Source organism: Procambarus clarkii, chromosome 7 (assembly GCF_040958095.1).
Source record: "Procambarus clarkii isolate CNS0578487 chromosome 7, FALCON_Pclarkii_2.0, whole genome shotgun sequence".
NCBI classification, from domain to species: Eukaryota; Metazoa; Arthropoda; class Malacostraca; order Decapoda; family Cambaridae; genus Procambarus; species Procambarus clarkii.
The window spans coordinates 14,144,897-14,166,235 of NC_091156.1; the positions used below are offsets into that span (position 1 = coordinate 14,144,897).

Below are 21,339 nucleotides of genomic sequence, written 5' to 3' on the forward strand. Positions count from 1 at the left end.
ACTCCATACACAGTTTCAAGTGTAGATATGATAGAGCCCAATAGGCTCAGGAATCTGTACACCTGTTGATTGACGGTTGAGAGGCGGGACCAAAGAGCCAGAGCTCAACCCCCACAAACACAACTAGGTGAGTACACACGGGGCCTGGAAGCTGAGTGGACAGCGCGCGGGACTCCTAATCCAGTGGCCTGGGTTCGATTCCCGAACTAGGCAGAGACAAATGGGCACAGTTTCTTTCCCCCCTGATGCCCCTGTTACCTAGCAGTAAATAGATACCTGGGAGTTAGACAGCTGTTACGGGCTGCTTCCTGTGTGTGTGTGTGTGTGTGTGTGTGTGTGTGTGTGAGAGAGAGAGAAAAGAAAATAGTAGTAGTAAGAGTTGAGAGGCGGGCCGAAAGGGCTGAAACCTCCGGAAGCACAACTAGGTGAATACAGCTAGGTGAATACCCACACACACACACACACACGCACACACACACACACACACACACACACACACACACACACACACACACACACACACACACACACACACACACACACACACACACACACACACACACACACACACACACACACACAGGTGGGACTAGTAATTACAAGAGAAAAGCAGTATATTCCCTGGAGCCACATGCTGGTCCAAAGACCCACAGAGAATATATTAATCTTAATAGTGGCTGTGAAAGTAAATTGGTTGATGCTAAGCGTGCATATATCACCATTAATTACTCCCCCATCCTCACGGTGTATTGGTGGCTGGCTGGGATGATATTACTCCTCAACCTCTCGGTGTATTGGTGGCTGGCTGGGATGATATTACTCCTCAACCTCTCCGTGTATTGGTGGCTGGCTGGGATGATATTACTCCTCAACCTCTCCATGTATTGGTGGCTGGCTGGGATGATAATACTCCTCAATATCGTATTCAAATTCAGATTTCATTTAATACAGACACAGAAATATAGTTTTATCACAACATTTCTAGTATAAGAGAGATACGTTTGATTTTTTTGTATAGGGAAAATATGTTTGACATTTTGTATGTGAGAAATGCGTTTGATTTTTGGTTTAAGAAATATGTGACATTTTTTTTTTGTATAGGAGAGATAGGTTTTATTTCTGCTCGAGAGAGTTGGCTAGAATAGCTTTCAAAGTTATGAACATTGTTCAAGACTAAAGTCAATTCTCGGTATATGTTCACTATTTATAAGTATTAAACACGTACAGTTTAGGCTTTGTTTACATGTATGACTGTGTTATAATATTGGGATCTTGCCTGGACAAGATCATTATTATTATTGTATTGTAATTACAGTAGTAATTACAGTGCAGTAACGTATTACAGTAATAATGTATTCTTCTGAGTATGGCATCAATATTCTTATTCTTCCTAGCTTATTTTTTATTTGAGTTCATCTTAGACAACAGCTAATATCCTTGGATAATGATGCACTTAAATTTCTTTATACTATCACTAGTTTGCTTTTAATATAGGAAACCATAGTTCATAATAATAATTTTCCAATTATGGCATTCAATAACAAGTGTTTTATACATTTATTTATGTTCTATGTATAAAATTACGTTAAAACAATACTTTCATTTACTTCTGAAATCATTTTGTTTGCAATTTGTTATTATTTATTAATGTTTACCGTGCCTTCAGCGATAAGGACTTGTTCTCGTGAAATCACTGCTCCAAAGACCAGCCTTTTGGACAAGGTTATTAAGAGTTAAACGAGGAGTAGACGACACACACAGAAATCACGATAACGTGAAGACCAGACCACACACTAGAAGGTGAAGGGACGAAGACGTTTCGGTCCGTCCTGGACCATTCACAATCGACTTGAGAATGGTCCAGGACGGACCGAAACGTCGTCGTCCCTTCACCTTCTAGTGTGTGGTCTGGTCATCATACTTTAGCCACGTTATTGTGACTCATCGCCTGTTCACGATAACGTGTTATATCAAATGAACAAATCCACAAGGGCCGTGATGAGGGTTCGAACCTCCGCATGGTTCGTAGGTACAGTTGTGGTACAGTTAACTTAGGCGCATCTGGGAACATCCCGTGCGTAGGTTCGAACTCTCATCACGGCCCTTGTGAATTTTTTCATGAGGAGTAGACGAGGCTCCAGGACCCGCACCTGGTGTACTCCAAGAAGATCAAGGAGGTGCAAAACTTCCTCCGTCTTCACTCTCACTCCTTGATTGACGCTTTCCAAAAACATTTTTCCACTGCGTTGAAAGTCTATTGCTTTAATTAAACACAGCGTTTGTTAGAATGACTTTCACGTCAATTTCGAGACTATTAATGGGGAATATGAACTACTCGAGGGGAGTCTTGGTGCTTAATGAGCTCCTGGTCATGGCCCTTAACCTGATGATAACGACCAACTAGTTAACAAAAGTTCATTTACAGTGCAATTACATTCACTTGTTGATTGTTTGTTGAGTTCTTCTTTCGGATGCCCTCGTGCGTCTGTTGACTGCGTACTTAATAGACCATTGCCCCACTGAGGATATAAAGTCCATCTTCTCGTATAGCATCAGGAAATGCCACTAGATAGTTAAGTGGAAATGCATGTGGGGGAGAAAACTTGAGGAGAAAATTTTGGAAAAAGTGTTCAGAAATTGCAGGGAGGGAAATGAAGAATTGTGTGTGGGGGGGGGGGGGGGGAGAGAAGGAATTCAAGAGTAGGAAAGGAGTTGGGAGGAGGGGGAATAGGGAGAGGAAGGAATTAGAGGGATGAAAGAAGTTGAGGAAGGGGAGGGGGGGGGATATGGGGGTTAGGGCAGGTATTGGAAGGTAGACGATGATGAGGAATTTGATAGCATGAGGTGGTGTTGTCAACCGTGAGAAGATAAATTATGAGACTGGTGAACAAAGGTGTTCAGCTCAATAATGATACGAAATCATCCGATATCATTTATTTACGAATATTTTGTTATGAAATTTCTTCAAACAACGTAATGAGAAATGGTTAGAAAATGGGTATTTGAGGACATTCGAGGAGGTAGGGAAGAGAGAGAGAAAGAGCGAGAGCGAGAGAGAGAGAGAGAGAGAGAGAGAGAGAGAGAGAGAGAGAGAGAGAGAGAGAGAGAGAGAGAGAGAGAGAGAGAGAGAGAGAGAGAGAGAGAGAGAGAGAGAGAGAGAGAGAGAGAGAGAGAGAGAGAGATGTTCCAAAAGACCAGTTTGACAAATGTAATAGTATTAAAAAACAGATAAAACATTTTATAACTATTTGTATGTATATATATATATATATATATATATATATATATATATATATATATATATATATATATATACATAAAACATATATATATATATATATATATATATATACATACAAATAGTTATAAAAGGTTTTATCTGTTTTTTAATACTATTTTTTATAATATATATTTTTTAATATATATATATATATATATATATATATATATATATATATATATATATATATATGTTGTTGAATATGACCGAAAGGGTTACATTAATTAAACTCTTCAAAGTTCATTTTCACACTATATTATAGTCTGACGTCTAAGGATGCGTTTCGCAAGGCACTCAATACATTTTCAAGGACAAATTTTTAAAGCCAAAGCTTATATTCGCTTGGGGTGAGGTGTACAGGCCGTGATTGAGATGAACAAGTAAATGAATGGCATAATGGGTATTAATAGGCCAATAAATCCCTATATTCTTCCTTCTACTGTCTTTGTATTGGTGCGGGGTCTGGAAGTGGGTAGAATGTGATTATGTGTTAACTGGCGGTTGATTGCTGGTGTTGACTTTTTGATGTGTAAGGCCTAGATGATGTCCAGTCTTCTGGGGTCGTTATACATGTCGATTATTTTAGTGTTGCTTGTTAAGATTTCTCTGGTGATGGTCTGGTTGTGTGAGGAGATTATATGCTCCTTGATGGAGCCCTGTTGTTTGTGCACTGTTTATAGCCTAGAGAGAGACGTTGTTGTCTTGTCTGTATACGGAGATCTTTGGGCTGACAGTCCCCAAGTGGGCATGTGAAGGCATAGACGTCGTTAGTCTCTTTTTAAGGCGTTCTGTTTGGTGTCTGGAGAGTTTTCGTAAGTAGGGTGGCCGTCTTCTTGTTTTTGTAGTAAATTGTTAATTGTATCTTGTGATTTGTGTCTGTAGGGATAACGTTCCTATTAATAATATCTTTCAGGACACTTTCCTCCATTTTATGAGCCGTCAAAAAGAAGTTCCTGTAAAACAGTCTAATAGAAGGTACAAGTGTTGTGCTGGTTGCTTCTTCAGAGGTTGCATGGCGTGTCACCTTTCTTTTAATAACGTTTATTGACTAGGACCTGCCTAACTCTACAGAGTTCTTCTTCGACCTGCTTCCAGCCAGAGCTGTGAGTGAGAACCCGGGTAATGTAAGCATTGACAACACTCCGCTTGTACCTGTCCCAGCAGTCACTATTGGCATTAAGGCACATTCCTATGTTCGTTTCCTTAGTCTAGACTGTAGTGTAGTGACTGCCCGGTCAGGTACATATTATCGCGTTAGCGTGAGTTAATAATTCCTTATGTGAATTATAGTTAATCATTGCAAGTGGTAACAGTGGAATTATATTGAGTTATTATGCAGTAATACTAAGTTTAACTTTTGCTATAGGAGACATCACCCGAACATTGTAACCTTGGTTATCTTGAAGTTATCTTGAGATGATTTCGGGGCTTTTTAGTGCCCCCGCGGCCCGGTCCTCGACCAGGCCTCCACCCTCAGGAAGCAGCCCGTGACAGCTGACTAACACCCAGGTACCTATTTACTGCTAGGTAACAGGGGCATAGGGTGAAAGAAACTCTGCCCATTGTTTCTTGCCGGCGCCTGGGATCGAACCCAGGACCACAGGATCACAAGACCAGCGTGCTGTCCGCTCGGCCGACCGGCTCCCCGACCTGTTAGTCTCACTACCATAGTTTACTTCACAATGTTCGAGTGGTGATCAATGGAAGTGGAAGCAAAAAATTAACTAAGTGTAGTGGCATCATCCATGCCCGTCTTCTGAAAAAGCTATAAGAAAGGGGAGAGGATCCCATCCCCCTATCACTGTGTCCCGAAGCCTGGGCGCATCCGATCCCACGATGTCTCGACCCCACAAAACAATAAACTAAGCAGTGGCGGACGTCGTGTTTCTTATGTACATAGATGGCCGCTGGTGCCGGAGTGTCTATATATATATTCTCTGGGCATGATACATAGTCGTTACGAAAGTAGAGTTCGTGGAAAGTCGTACCAGATATTTCAGAGGCAACTTGAGGTGGGAGATTCAGACAACGGAGCCTTCTTCAGAGTCGGCGAGAAGCTTTCAGCCTCCAGTCGCTCTGCCTGTTGCTGTATTGCACCTGTTGAAGGAGCCTCTCTCAGCGTTGGGTAGAACCCTGCAAACATCTGTCTCTCTGTCTGATGCAGTGATACACCTGTCGTTACTGAAAACCCTGCAGGAACCAGTCGCCGCCTCTGATGCTTTGTTACATCTGCCGTCGGAGCCTCCCACGGCGTTGGAGGTAACGCTACAGGCACCTGTCCATTCGTCTGATCCAGTGGTACATCTGTCGTAGGAGCCTCACTTAGCGTTGAAGAGAAGCCTGCAGCCACCAGGCGCACTGCTTGATGCCGTGATACACCCGCCACCGCAGGCTCAGAAAGTCTCCTGTAGCATATATGGTCTGTCGCTACTCGTTCCTCTCTGTTTTCACACGGGATAAGACTGCAAAAAATAAACAAATATATATATATATATATATATATATATATATATATATATATATATATATATATATATATATATATATATATATATGACTTGTGTTGGAGAAGTATAGCAGATATATTTGAAAAGCATATTAATATTGCAGCAAACATCTTACTGATTAGATGATAGTTATTATCAGTGTTAAAGAATATAATATCAATAGGAATTCTTATTTATATAGAAAATGAAGCTGTAATACCTCTTCACCAACATCTCCAGGAGGACGCATCCACCGCACCCATACCGGGCCCGTGAGGAAAGGAACTTCCTACAAGGGAAACTCGGTTTCCGAATCCCACCTTGGACTACAACAAACCGTACCTCTCCCTGGCCTCCCTCAACAGAGGAATCCGGAGGAACGGATACCCGCCGGAACCTCATGTCCAGATGTTATGTCCGCTACTAGAACAAGCGGCCGTTACACACACCAATTCTCCCTCTCAGGGTCAGTATCACCACACCAGCGCCTTGCACAACCTCCGAGGCATAACACTCCGGCTACACCGCGAACAATTTCCTCCATTTGGCCCAGATCATCGCTACCCTTCCGACGTCATTTCCTATCAGCACCTTGAACACTGGATTCATCAACAACAGCAGAGCAGATCACGCGGCCGGGGAATAAATCTGTCTCACTGGGAAGTGTAACAGCCAGTCCACCATTTGTATGGTGGACTGTTTGAACTGAAAGATCCCTCTCTCTGGCTTCGAATCGGGGGCCAAGACCTCCCTCCAGGCCACATCTCTCACATTCAAGTGCGCCATCCGGAGTACTTGAAAGCAAGTTGTTGTTGTTGTCGTTGTTTTAGGTTCAGCTACGTAGAACAAAACGTTCTAAGTAGCACGGGCTATGGTGACCCCGTATTGGACTTGCCTCTGGGACAGGGGCGGGGCTGTATGTAAGAGCAAGTTGGTTGCTTGCTTTTAAGAACACCGTACCTTACTCTAGACCAAGAAGGAACTTCCTCCTTACACCAATCCTATTGCCCACAGTCTTCATTGATTTTAGTTCTCACTTCACCTCATCGCGCGTGGTGTAAAATGGATAATTAATGTTTACAAAGCAAAGAATGCAAAGCGAAGCAAAGAACTCGACAGTTGGTATACAAACCTGGATTTTATCGTTTCTTTCGGTGTGAGATTCTTAGTCATGACCTTGAAAGTCTTACAGGTGACGCGGGAGAGGTCAAGCAGTCCCTCCTCCAGGGTGCTGAGGTCCAGTATGGCCCGGGTATCGAACCCAAGACGGTCACACAGTTTCTGAGTGTATGGGCTTGTTGCTCGTAAGTAGGCTAGTTGGCAGCCTTGTTTGGCGCCCAGGTCCATGCTTTTCTGAAAGTCGCAGTAATGTCCGCTATACACAGTCTCGTGAGAGTTATTAAGGTGTAACAAGCTGTTATGAGAAGAGGTTTTCTCATGGTCTTATTCTATAGGACAAAAGTTATCTTTCTCTTTTCAATTATGAATTTATTCCACAATAAAGAGGGTGTTTGTGATTAGTGTATCGTAATATGGAGAGGGGAATGGGGGTTTAAAACCCAACTGCATCATTACCAGAGCATTACAGATTGTTCAACACCCAGGTGGTTCAACACTCACCTGTACCAACATCCGTGCGACGCCTCGGCTGCCATAGTCGGGTTGAACACAGAAACGAGTCAGTCTCTGAACACACTCCACCCCACGATCCTCAGATAAGTCCAGCATCCCCTCAAGAATGGTCTTAACCTTGAGAACCTTCAACTGAAGAGAGAAGAACAATATATATATATATATATATATATATATATATATATATATATATATATATATATATATATATATATATATATATATATATATATATATATATATATATATATATATATATATGACAGTGTCAGACCACAGAGAAAAATTGAAACAGGAATTTCCTTAAGTACTCTCGTATATTAATACATCTTCAGAAGGAGTGAAGTGTCAGAAGAGTGAAGTGTCAGAAGGAGTGACAGTGTCAGACAGTTGTTTGACACTGTCACATTTTTAATCACGTGTTTATTTTCGTGATACACACACACACACACACTTATATATATATATATATATATATATATATATATATATATATATATATATATATATATATATATATATATATATATATATATATATATATATATATATATATATATATGTATTTATATATGTATATATATATATATATATATATATATATATATATATATATATATATATATATATATATATATATATATATGTCGTACCTAGTAGCCAGAACGCACTTCTCAGCCTACTATGCAAGGCCCAATTTGCCTAATAAGCCAAGTTTTCATGAATTAATTGTTTTTCGACTACCTAACCTACCTAACCTAACCTAACCTAACTTTTTCGGCTACCTAACCTAACCTAACCTGTAAAGATAGGTTAGGTTAGGTTAGGTAGGGTTGGTTAGGTTCGGTCATATATCTACGTTAATTTTAACTCCAATAAAAAACAATTGACCTCATACATAATGAAATGGGTAGCTTTATCATTTCATAAGAAAAAAATTAGAGAAAATATGTTAATTCAGGAAAACTTGGCTTATTAGGCAAATCGGGCCTTGCATAGTAGGCTGAGAAGTGCGTTCTGGCTACTAGGTACGACATATATATATATATATATATATATATATATATATATATATATATATATATATATATATATATATGTCGTACCTAATAGCCAGAACGCACTTCTCAGCCTACTATTCAAGGCCCGATTTGCCTAATAAGCCAAGTTTTCATGAACTAATGTTTTTTCGTCTACCTAACCTACCTAACCTAACCAAACCTAGCTTTTTTTGGCTACCTAACCTAACCTTAACTATAAATATAGGTTAGGTTAGGTTAGGTAGGGTTGGTTAGGTTCGGTCATATATCTACGTTAATTTTAACTCCAATAAAAAAAAATTGACCTCATACATAGAGAAAAGGGTTGCTTTATCATTTCATAAGAAAAAAATTATAGTAAATATATTAATTCAGGAAAACTTGGCTTATTAGGCAAATCGGGCCTTGAATAGTAGGCTGAAAAGTGAGTTCTGGCTACTAGGTACGACATATATATATATATATATATATATATATATATATATATATATATATATATATATACATAGACAACATTTACTTCGTGAACTGAAGGTGTGTTTCATACCTCAGCTTCAGTGATGTACGTGACCACATCTTTAAGCTGGGGAGCCTGGGGCGTGGCGCTGTAACTGAGCACCACGCCAACTAGCCTTCCTGTGCGCTCGTCCCTTGCTCCTGTGGAGAGTCCTGAGCGCAAGCAGCCTGGAATGTACTGCTCATCCATCTTCGTGGCGGCGCTCATGCCAGCACCTAGTCTCTGAGAATGAATGGTTTAGGGAATGTTAATAGCGATGTTGTGAGGAATGACTATGCTTGGGACGTATGTTGTTGTTCAATGTGTATGGTACTTTAGATGTTCAATGTGCATGGTATTTTAGATGTTCAATGTGCATGGTACTTTACATGTTTAATATGAATGCTACTTTACATGTTCAACATGAATGCTACTTTACATGTTCAACATGAATGCTACTTTACATGTTCAGTATGAATGCTACTTTACATGTTCAATATGACTGCTACTTTAAGTGTTCAACATGAATGCTACTTTACATGTTCAATATGACTGCTACTTTAAATGTTCAGTATGAAAGCTACTTTAAATGCTATTCAATTTCCAGGTTACTTTAAATATTGTCCAACTTCCTTTTGGCGAAGAGGAATTTCTTGCCGTGATATAGAGCAGAAACCCCAACATCTACAGTCGATGTTGACCAGACCACATACTAGAAGGTGAAGGGACGACGACGTTCCGGTCCGTCCTGGACCATTCTCAAGTCACAATCGACTTGAGAATGGTCCAGGACGGACCGAAACGTCGTCGTCTCTTCACCTTCTAGTATGTGGTCTGGTCAACATACTTTAGCCACATTATTGTAACTCATCGCCTGCATCTACGGTTGATAAATGGGGTGATATTTACAATGTTCTCTCTCGAGTAGTAATGGTTGACCAGAAGGTGGATGACGTCATCCAGGTCATCTGGGGTCAGCACCACGTACTCCAGCTCTGTGGCCTCGCTCATCCTCACTCGCGGGCACCTGTCGGGCGGGAAATAGAGGGTCACGGTGAGAGAGGGATTTATAAGGAAGGGAATGAAAACTATCAAGTTTATCTTGGCTCATTAATGGGAGAGTCTCTAGTCAGACACCATCCTCCTGTCACTATTGTTTGAATGAAGGTTGCAAATGCAATCTGTTAAGAACAGTAGCGGGTCACTATTATTCACGTTTTCTCTGCATCGGACTCGATAGGTTAGGTGGGTTGCTTGGGTTCGTACACTTCTGGTTAGGCACAAAAGTTAGATTTTGTTAAGGAAGGGAAGGGAACTATCCGGGGGGAAAGCGCCAAGCCATTACGACTATATAGCACTTGGAAGGGGTCAGGATAAGGATTTGGGATGAGACGGGGGAAGGAATGGTGGACCCCAACCACTTAGACGGTCGGGGATTGAACACCGACCTGCATAAAGCGAGTCCGTCGTTCTACCGTCAACCCCAAAGTGGTTGGAGATTTTTTTTTTAAATGAGTGGAGAATTCAGAACTGTTCTGTTACTGATACATATAGAAGTTAGAAAAGCTTTTAATAATGAACAAAATGCTAAACAAAGCATTTTATTAGCATTTTGAGGTTTTCAATTTATTAGCATGAGGTTTTCTCTGTAGGTTGTGCTGCTTCTCCTGGCCTTATAACCCAAGCAATCCTCCAACAGTTAAACAGTCTACCCCAAGCAGTTAAAAAAAATGCTTCTTGTTTCTAAACAGTTTGGTACCCCCCTCCTGTCCCCCCCCCCCACACACCCATTCCTAATAGTCTTATAATTAAACAGACTTCAACACTCTTCAGCTACTTCTAGTTCCAAAATATTTCAAAGCTTTCACGCGTTTGTATTCGTTTGGAATACATATTGTGATCACAATGTGCGACCTGGTCGACGACCGGGCCGCGGGGACACTAAGCCCCGGAAGCACCTCTAGGTAGGTAGCCACATATCCAGGTCTCCCACATATTACAAATAAAATATTATGTCAATGTTATGTACATTGTAGAGTATCAGTATTTGTCCATTAACTGCTATTTGAGGTCAAAACATTCTCTATAGAGACCTGGTTTTCACGTCACAGTAGTTGAATCAGAGAATGCCACGTTTCTCCTCACACTCTGTATGTGTGTACCTGACTCTTTCTGTGTACGACTTTGCTAACCTCTGTACAAGTCTCTGTTAAACTATATATACCCAGTTTACATAATATACACTATGTCACCTATGTACATATCTCTGCAAGGCTAACTACACACCACTGCTTTTCCTTTTTATGAATCTTGGTCCAAATCTCAATATAACTCTATAACCACTCTATAAGCCTCTTCTCTAATTACTCAACCAGCCTCGGTCCTAACTACTCAATAAGACTCGGCCCCCAACTACTCAAGAAGCCTGTACTAAACAAGAAAATGTATACTGTTCTTGATGACATTAACTAAAATGAATAATGTTTGCTAAGTAATTTTCAAGTCAACTTGGCCAGCGTGTGCACCCAGCAACCCATAAATCTGGGTGTGTATTGAGCAGTGCGCAAACTGTATCTGCGCAGAACGCGACACTAGACCGCCACCTGTTGTATTTTAATCAATCTAAGCGGCCGCTGAACACGCTATAGCCTAGTGTCTTCACCCTCCTAGAAGCTGACAAATACGATAATATGGAATAAATCACGAAAAATAGAGAAATGACAATAATAGCAATAATAATAATGAAGAAATCCATCAGGAGCCGTCATGAGGGCTCGAACCTATGCGTTGGGTGTTCCCGAACGGTCGTCAAGACTCCTGTTGGATTTGTTCATTGATATATCACGTTAATGTGATTTCTCTGTGTAATAATAATAATAATAATAATAATAATAATAATAATAATAATAATAATAATAATAATAATAATAATAACAATAATAATATAGTACGCCGCTCAATCACGAGGCAAACATTTATATATTCAATTTTATTTTAATATTTCGTCTGTTAGTACATTAGGAGTTAAGTAAATATATGACCTTAACTACACATGAAAAATTATGTAGCTAAATGTGTAGGGAACTTTGCATGTCTTGGAAGGGTGGCGAAGTCCCGAGAACCCTGATGCCAAATGTTTATAATTTTCTACAACTCACAAATCGGATATATTAAATAGTATTCACTAATTATTTGGGATTCCCGTTCGGTTTAAGTTGATAGATTATATCCAAAACCGGGACCAGCATCCAAGTGAAGCTTGCTTCACTACATACTACCAAGTACCCAACATTCAGACACTTGAAAGCAGACAAAACGCAGTTTCAACCCCGCTCCTGTGCCAGGTAAGTCCACTACGGGCTCACCATAACCCGTGCTACTTGGAACTTTTTGCACCGAGTAGCTGAATATTAACCAACAACAACAACAGACAAAAAATGGCTATCGGTGAATGTGTGTTTTGCTATCCACAAGATATTGTACATCACACACTTAGCTCCTGTATAACTCCCTCAGGGATAAACCACTATACAGTAGGTGCCACAGGTGACTGTACCGGAATGATCGTCCGTTTAAACGAAACATTCCATCAGTCAATAGTTTTTACATCTTTTTGGTGAATGGTCAACACAAAATGAAATAGATTTCTGGTATATACGAATTGTCCGGACAGCTGAACATTATAACTGATGTTCCAGCTTCAACCTCTAAAACAATTAAGAGAGTGATCGTTAAAAAAATATAATTTGTTATTGTTTACTATTGTGTTGAAGAGCGTATAGTCACGTGCGCGACACTTCAGGTCTGCTGTCAATACCACATACTGACTCCACGAGCCTCTGCACCACCGTCTAGGTCCGCAGTCTTCCCTGTCTCACTCCTCCTCCGTATGTTAATCACCACAAGAACAGACAACTAGGAGGGGAAACACACACATACACACCCGCTGAGCTACGTCACTGACCTGGTTGTGAAACGAAGGCTGGTTTGGCGAATGTCTTAACGTTTATGCTTGAAGTGGAACGGTATGACTGCTTCCAGGGGGTATCAGTGCGTGACTAGCTAAGGTGTGTCCTGCATTCCAAGTCTGCCGCAACCCAACCCCCCCTCCCAGCCACCCTCTTTCCCTCTCTCTCTCTCATGCTATTTGTCAATATTGATAACACAGTGTTACTTTGTTAAAGTGTTACAAAGTGTTAATATATATATATTATCGATCTATGACACTCTTACCTTCCTGTGTGGTGCTTGCCAGGTTTTCTTCCTCTCTCCCACCACTCAGCATTTCTTCCATATATATATATATATATATATATATATATATATATATATATATATATATATATATATATATATATATATATATGTCGTACCTAGTAGCCAGAACGCACTTCTCAGCCTACTATGCAAGGCCCAATTTGCCTAATAAGCCAAGTTTTCATGAATTAATTGTTTTTCGACTACCTAACCTACCTAACCTAACCTAACCTAACTTTTTCGGCTACCTAACCGAACCTAACCTATAAAGATACGTTAGGTTAGGTTAGGTAGGGTTGGTTAGGTTCGGTCATATATCTACGTTAATTTTAACTCCAATAAAAAAAAATTGACCTCATACATAATGAAATGGGTAGCTTTATCATTTCATAAGAAAAAAATTAGAGAAAATATAATAATTCAGGAAAACTTGGCTTATTAGGTAAATCGGGCGTTGCATAGTAGGCTGAGAAGTGCGTTCTGGCTACTAGGTACGACATATATATATATATATATATATATATATATATATATATATATATATATATATATATATATATATATATATATATATATATATATATATATATTATTTATATATAAACAGATACAATAGAATGATCAAACACACACACACACACACACACACACACACACACACACACACACACACACACACACACACATACACACTGACACACACACACACACACACACACACACACACACACACACACACACACACACACACACACACACACACACACACACACACACACACATTGATTGACAGTTGAGAGGCGTGCCGAAAGAGTAGAGCTCAACCCCCGCAAGAACAATTAGGTGAATACACACAAACATACACTCCTTTGCCCACTCCTCTCACATAACTATACCTACATATTGGAATAGGGAGCAAACATGGCAGGGAGACACCAAAATTCAGGTGCAGGTGAGGGACAAGATGATATATATATATATCATCATTAGGGAGACGATCTTTCGCATGTGGAGTCAAATCAGTGAAGAACTGTGAGTAATGAGTGAGACAATAACCAACCTACAGGATGAGGTAAAGGCAGCCAAGGAGGAGATAAAAACACTGAAAGAGAATCCTACTCAGTACCAGATACGAACCATCAGGAATCTGGTAGTGTATCTGGAGAAAGAACTTCTACAGTACAAGTTTCATTTGCAGATATCATTAGAGAGATCCCAGAAGCTATGTTTGCAGTACAGGAAGCTGCCTTGAAAGTAGTTACTTCTCAGGAAGCAGCAAGATGTACTAGTCAGCTGATAGAGAGGAAAAGAGTAGTAGTAATAGTAGGTATCAAGGAACAACCAGGTTCTGGGCAGATGGAGTAGAGAGATAAGGACGAAAGTGTAGTGACTGAGATCTTAAAATGGGTACAGATGAAGAGGACTAAACAAAATATAGAAAAAGATTTCAGGCTTGGCCAGTACAACAACGAGAGAGACCGGCTGATAGAGGTAGTATCTAGCAAAACTCAAGGGTCGCCTTTACGCTGCCACCACCAGACCTTGCACTGACCAATGATCGAGGTCTGGATCGATCATGCTAATTAATCAACCTTGGGGCTTCATCCCCACTAGTAACTTATGACTTTGACTCTTAATTTTGGAATTAATTAAACGGGAATGATAATCCTGATTCGATGTTAGAACCGGCGCCCAATTCAACTCGGCCGCGTGGGGACCACGTGACAAGAACCAGTTCACATAAATATAACTCACACATGGAATAATAAAAATGCAAATTACTAACTAATTAATTTATACAAAATCTAAAACAAAATTTAAAGAGGATCACTTCCTATGAATTTACCACTCCCTACTTGGCAATGAATTGGCTATCCCTATAAATAACAATAGCAACTATACCTCTATGTTGACCAGCTCAGATGTTGGTGCTGGTCTTGGGGGAGAGGTGAGATGGTTGACCTCCCCCAGTTGATCTCGATCCCACACTAATCTCTCCTCGTCTGGTCTTCCCCAGACTAGAGCATTGTATCCTTCCGCATAGTCTAAGTTTTACCAAGTTACTAGCAAGGCTTAAGTTTAACAATTAACCTCTGTTTGCACTGAATTGATCCAGATTGGTTTAAATATTTTACTGAAGTTAAATTACACAAGCCTCTTAAGGAAGGGCTATTCCCAAATCTCCAAAATGGCTATTTGACCTTTGAGAATTACTGAATGTGGAAACTGTTGACCTATGACCGCCAGGTCACTCAAATTCTTCTGCGCCGAGGTCTAGTCATGGATAGTGAAGTCACTGATGGTGACTTAAACTCATTCTCCTAATAATTAGACTACTCTTGATATTATAAACAGTAATATTATACAATACAATTTGAATGCAAAATGAATAAAGGCTAATTTCTCTAAATAAGTGAATACTATAGAATGGTTCATTATACGAAACTATGAACAAAGACGTCAGCCATTTTGTGACTCAGACTTGCTAATTCCCAGAGGAATGCGCGTTGTGGGGTCAGGTCCCTACACGCCTTCTGGAACCTTCTGGATAATTCTTTACAACAAACCTAGTTTGTTACATTATCATAAAATATAATTATCAAACATATAAAGAAAAAACATCAATCATGTATATATCAATTTAAGAAGTTAAAACACTTAGTGCTCACAAAATACAACCGGTGAGAAGTTTCACAATAGTTTCCACAAAGGTTAGATGTGAGATGTTTTAGGGGATGTGAAGCCACTCTTGTCCTGATGTTATCTGCTGATCTGTGGTACCGCAGCCACGATGTAGCACATGGCTCAGGATTCCACTAAACAAGAGTTCATGTAGTTTAACAAAAATAAGTGCTGACACATAATTTATGAGAGCTCTTGAACGTGTTGTTTTTGCTATCAGGTTCATGTGACTGAATCCCCCTCTCACACTCAGCAGTACTAATAGGAATAACTTGTAAACAGCTCAGTAATGGGTGTAAATCTTGGGGGAGGCATCGTACTTGATCCTCCACATAATCTCTAAAGGCATTTAATGCAGAGTAAGAAAAAACCTTGAACCCTAAAACCTTAAACTGAGTGATAAAATTTCAGCTTCTTCGTAATTAGGTGGTATTTCGTCAGACCAGAATTCTTTTTTCAAGGACACACATCTCACTTAGCAGTAATTTATTCACACTTTGAGGTTGAGAAGTTTGAGAGCCTTTCATGGGTGTTGTCGTGAACATACGGTGCTGCAAATTGTTCACGAGACCAGTAAGAAACTGTTGATAATTAATGGAGACAATTTTCTTTTTGCTTTTTATGGTAATTCCTCCAAACTTCTCTGTTTTGAATTGCCTTTTGAGCTTCTAAAGTTCTAGTGCCAGGTTTATCTTTTAGTCCATGCAATGACCTTATGCTCCTTTGAATCAGTTTGTCTGCACACATAATCGAAGTACATAGTGCGTTACTATAGACACTCTGACAGTAAAATAAGTTCGTGCAACGTGTAATATATTAGAGCTAAATCCAATAGAAACTGTTCAAAAGTTATCTTTTTCAACAGACCTTCATAGGTTTTTCTATCACTTTCAAATCTGCTTTTTTCAAAATAAAAACAAAGTGCTTCATAATTTTTCCACACACTGGTGAAACTGTTCTAAACGAGCTGGCCACACACCAGGTGTTCAGAACACGACTTATTTTGCAAATCTGTTGTTCAAGTTGGGAGGAACATTGAGATAGTTACTTTTGATTTAGATGTGATCTACTGTAAACTGAGTTTAATTTGTCCAAAAATGCTTGAAAATTATTAATTCCATGAACTTTTCTCATTGAATCACCTACTGCAAGTCCTAATCTGTGATTAAGACAGTGCCAGATTATTATATCAGGGTAATGTTCCTTGAGTATTGTTGCAACGCCAGATTTGACACCCAGCAAGACACTTGCCTCATCACTAGCAAATGCTACAAGGTTCTGTTTCAAATATAAGTCATCAAACCCATGATAATTGAGACAGCTCAATAGATGCCTAGCAGTAGTTGCTGCTTTCTGATCATGTAGTTCAATTAGATCTAAGAACCTGAAATGGGGATTACCTTCCTTATCACCTTCACATTTCAAGTAAACTATCAAGACTGTTTTAATGCTCAGGCTTGCTGATCCATCTATAAGAACATTTTGTCATTTATCTGATTGATACGTTGGCAAATTTTAGTTTTCATATTAATGGCTTTGTGATTAATTATCTATGTGGCACTAGTGAGGAAATGCAGTCCCATTCCAATGTCATTATTTTTCCTTCTGTAGTTCCAGTAAGCCAAAGTGATCAGAGTATGATCTGTCATTCTGAGCTAAATATTAAACAGAACGCAAAATTGAACAAGTTGTCTTTAAATGCGAAGCATTCATTGCATCACACAATTTTCCAAAAGTATCTTTATTAGCTACATTTGCAACACGTTAAGCAACAGTGTTAACTTTCGATAGTTTATGATCAACAATTTGTTTTCTGAGAGACTTCAAGCGTGTACTTTGATCTGCTCCATAATAGGATACTTGGTACATCTACCTCTCTTATAATAGTCTTAAACCCTTAGAAGTGAAAAGTGTTACATTCCTTATGTTTGCACATACTTTACACCCAAGTTTATCATCCCTGAAGTCTAACCATGGATAGGTTTCCTTTTTTTTCTTCCACATTTCTTCAGTCCAAACACTTGAACAGGGACATAAGTTAGACTTAAAAGTCTAAAATTACTTTCTGAATTGTACAGGGATCCAATTCTAAAATTTGAACTTGAAACATTCGAAACAGAACTTTTGCCACTTTCGCTGTTATCATTATCAGTCTCCTGTACGTTATTCTTCTTACACTCCTCATTTTGTTTACGAAAGAAGTCAACATTGTTTGCTTAGAAGCCGCGATGGGGTTGTTTGTGAGAAAAAATGCTTCTGTATTAGAAAGAAATCCACGGACCACCAGCCACCACCTTACTAATGCCACTGAAAGAGAGAAACAGAGTTCCCAACTCAGTATTTCACATGACGCTAGAACACCTTCAAAAAACACTAAATTATGTACATTTGTGTGAAGCAGTTTAATCGTTTTACCTGCCTAGTATTTAATACTAAAATATACTATTGTATGAGTAAAGAATACCTGTCTAATGAACTAGTGCTAAAGCCATGAGTAATTATCGCTGAATATTTGTATCCAAAGCGGTAGGTTGGCCACTTTGTCTCATACAGTTTGTCTGTCATAATATGGACAGGAAGCGTTCACGTGAGTCTGGTATTATGTTTTAGATTCGTACAGTATAATTCAGTCTATTTACTTTTTTAAATATATAAACATTTAAATAGTATTGAATTAATAAAAATATCATAACATTATTACCTTATTAGTGATGTAATACTAATATTTTCCTGCTATGATCAAACTATCACCCACAAGACATCATCTCCCTTTCCATTCCTCCTTTCCCCTCATCTTCTCTCCCATTCCCCTCATCCTCTCTCTCTTTCTTTCCCACATTCCATCATCCACCGGCAGAGGTGCCAGAGCAGCGCTCTAGCGAGCTCCGGCAGCACTGAGAGTAACCCACCAGACATACATACACACATACATAGCAGATGGTGGCTCAGAGCTGCCTGACAATACCGCCTGATTGAGCCTGGCTTTCCATTGCCCCTCATGTTGTTCACAGTAGTTAACTTTACATATAAATGAGGCAACATGTGGCCCGGTCCTCACAACAAACCCCGACGGCTGCTCCGGAATGTTTATATACGTAATCCGGCCGGCTAAATGCACCGAGTTTATGCTTCACGACTCTTGTTACTCAGAGTTAATTTACTTCTGCTGGAGGTTTCAGTGTACTCTGGCCTGCACAGTATACTTGCTCCACAAACATGACATTATCAAGACGGACCAGGTTTCTGGGGTAATATCCACTGTGATAAATAATCTTTAAATTAAAAGCACGTATAAATCATCTCAAGATAGATTTACTTTATAGATTTAATTTATTATGAGAGATAAATTTGTGTTATAAATATGTAAGATTGCAATTATAACTATACATTATAATTGCGGGCGGCCTGGATTCGAATCCTGAGGGTTCATATATAGTGTAAGTGATTCTATGCTTGGGGGACCAATGAAGCTTTATATATATATATATATATATATATATATATATATATATATATATATATATATATATATATATATATATATATATATATATATATATATATATATATATATATATTCAGGCTTGTTCGCATATATATATATATATATATATATATATATATATATATATATATATATATATATATATATATATATATATATATATTTATATATATATATATATATATATATATATATATATTTGGCTGGAGCCCAACCAAGATTTTTACATTTAGCCTGCCTACACTCTGGCTTGCAAGTAATGGTGTTCACACCGTTACACCCCTCCTTCAGATCACAAAGAAATCTCAGTGGCGTGAAGGGACTAGAACCCAGGCCATTGGAACTACGACCTCCGAATGCTGTCTGCTCTGCCGCGAGGACATGTGTGTGTGCGTGTGTGAATGAAACCTATTCATTTTGATTCACTACTAATTAATATAAGCACTCAGGTAATTTATTCTACTTATAATTTCTTTTGCACTTAAAACCTATCACAATTTTCTACTTTATACATGCAAACGTTCACCTCAGTAAATAGTAGTCGGATATCTGTTATCACTTTCCCTCTCCTCCTTCTCTCACTGCTGTGATTAGTCTCACTAAGTCTTTCATTTCCATGTCTCGCGACGAGGGAGGTGTCAAGTGCTCGTCCCTTCGTCACCTCATCGTAGGAAGAAGAACTGATGACTGTTTCTCGATGTCTTTATATTACTATACTGGTTTATTTACCATCTCAATCCCACCCTCCTTCCCTCCCTCTCTCCTGGGCACCAATTGTGTGCCATCACAGTCTCTCTGATCAAGATATTTTAGTGTGCATAAAGTGCATATGTCTCTCTGTCTCTGGGAGTTGCTCACACAGTTATGGTATATTCTAAATCAAAGAGTTTGAGAAATGTATTATGAAGAAAACCACTACCAAATATTTAATAACACAGTAAAACTATTAATATTTAATCCTGCCTCCTAAACTAGTGTTATTATCTATGGCATTACTTAATTGTGCAATATTTATAAAAAATCTTAAGATATTATTGCAACATAGCTTATAATATAGGAATTATTTTCAGAAACTTCGAAAAATTACGACTACTGGATCTAACTGACCAGCTTCGACATCGATCCTTAACAGAATAACATTTACTACGCGAGCAGACATTTATTACTGATGGTAAGATTATCAATTTAACTTAGAGGAATCCTCGTCCACAACTTTGCGATTCATGGCAGCTCATTTCCCAGAAACATTAAACGAAAATTGAGTTCCCAGCATTTTAGTGTCCATTGCCTTGATTGCAAAAGCCGAAGCACCACCAATGAAATTGGTAACGCCTGACCGAAAGGGGAAGTCAGCGGAATACAGACGCTGTTCCCAGTTATCTAACTGTAACTCATATAGTTGTTATCAGATGACTTTGTGACCAGTTGCTGCCAGGGTTCGATATGTTCAGCACCTGAAGTAAAATTACCAACTGCTTTTGTTGTCTGAAGCAATAGGTCTCTTAAGACGTAGGTGGCTATAGTAATTGTTTTACGCACACACACACACACACACACACACACACACACACACACACACACACACACACACACACACACACACACACACACACACACACACACACACACACACACACACACACACACACACACACACACACACACACACACACACACACACAGCGCCGTGAGAAGTCACGGCGCTAGGAGAGGTGGCAGCAAACCAGGTGACCTTGGAAAGGTTTGAAATTACAAGAGATGAGGTCAAGAAGCACCTATTGGAGCTGGATGTGAGAAAAGCTGTTGGGCCGGACGGAATCTTACCATGGGTATTGAAAGAGTGTGCAGGAGCACTTTGCTTGCCACTCTCTATAGTGTATAGTAGGTCACTGGAAACGGGAGACCTACCAGAAATATATATATATATATATATATATATATATATATATATATATATATAT

At 39.2% G+C, this 21,339-nt stretch overlaps 1 protein-coding gene across 1 annotated transcript; it reads right to left on the reverse strand.

The window, feature by feature from the left end:
• Nucleotides 1–3,516: 3,516 nt before the first annotated feature.
• On the reverse strand, nucleotides 3,517–13,008 carry LOC123761454 (uncharacterized). Its single transcript, XM_045747482.2, has 6 exons — nucleotides 12,899–13,008; nucleotides 9,844–9,961; nucleotides 8,986–9,177; nucleotides 7,387–7,530; nucleotides 6,899–7,119; nucleotides 3,517–5,742 (listed from the first exon to the last, which is right to left on the reverse strand). The coding sequence occupies exons 2-6, from the start codon at nucleotides 9,943–9,945 to the stop codon at nucleotides 5,277–5,279; spliced, it is 1,125 nt and encodes a 374-aa protein (XP_045603438.2). The 5' UTR covers nucleotides 9,946–9,961; nucleotides 12,899–13,008; the 3' UTR covers nucleotides 3,517–5,276.
• Between the last annotated feature and the right edge of the window lie 8,331 nt (nucleotides 13,009–21,339).

Coding starts and splice junctions, on each gene's coding strand:
- LOC123761454 (XM_045747482.2), bottom strand. CDS start 9,945: ATGAGCGAGGCCACAGAGCTGGAGTACGTGGTGCTGACCCCAGATGAC. Junction 7,531..8,985: donor CGTACATCACTGAAGCTGAG/GTATGAAACACA, acceptor TTCTCTCTTCAG/TTGAAGGTTCTCAAGGTTAA. Junction 7,120..7,386: donor TCGCACGGATGTTGGTACAG/GTGAGTGTTGAA, acceptor TGCGACTTTCAG/AAAAGCATGGACCTGGGCGC.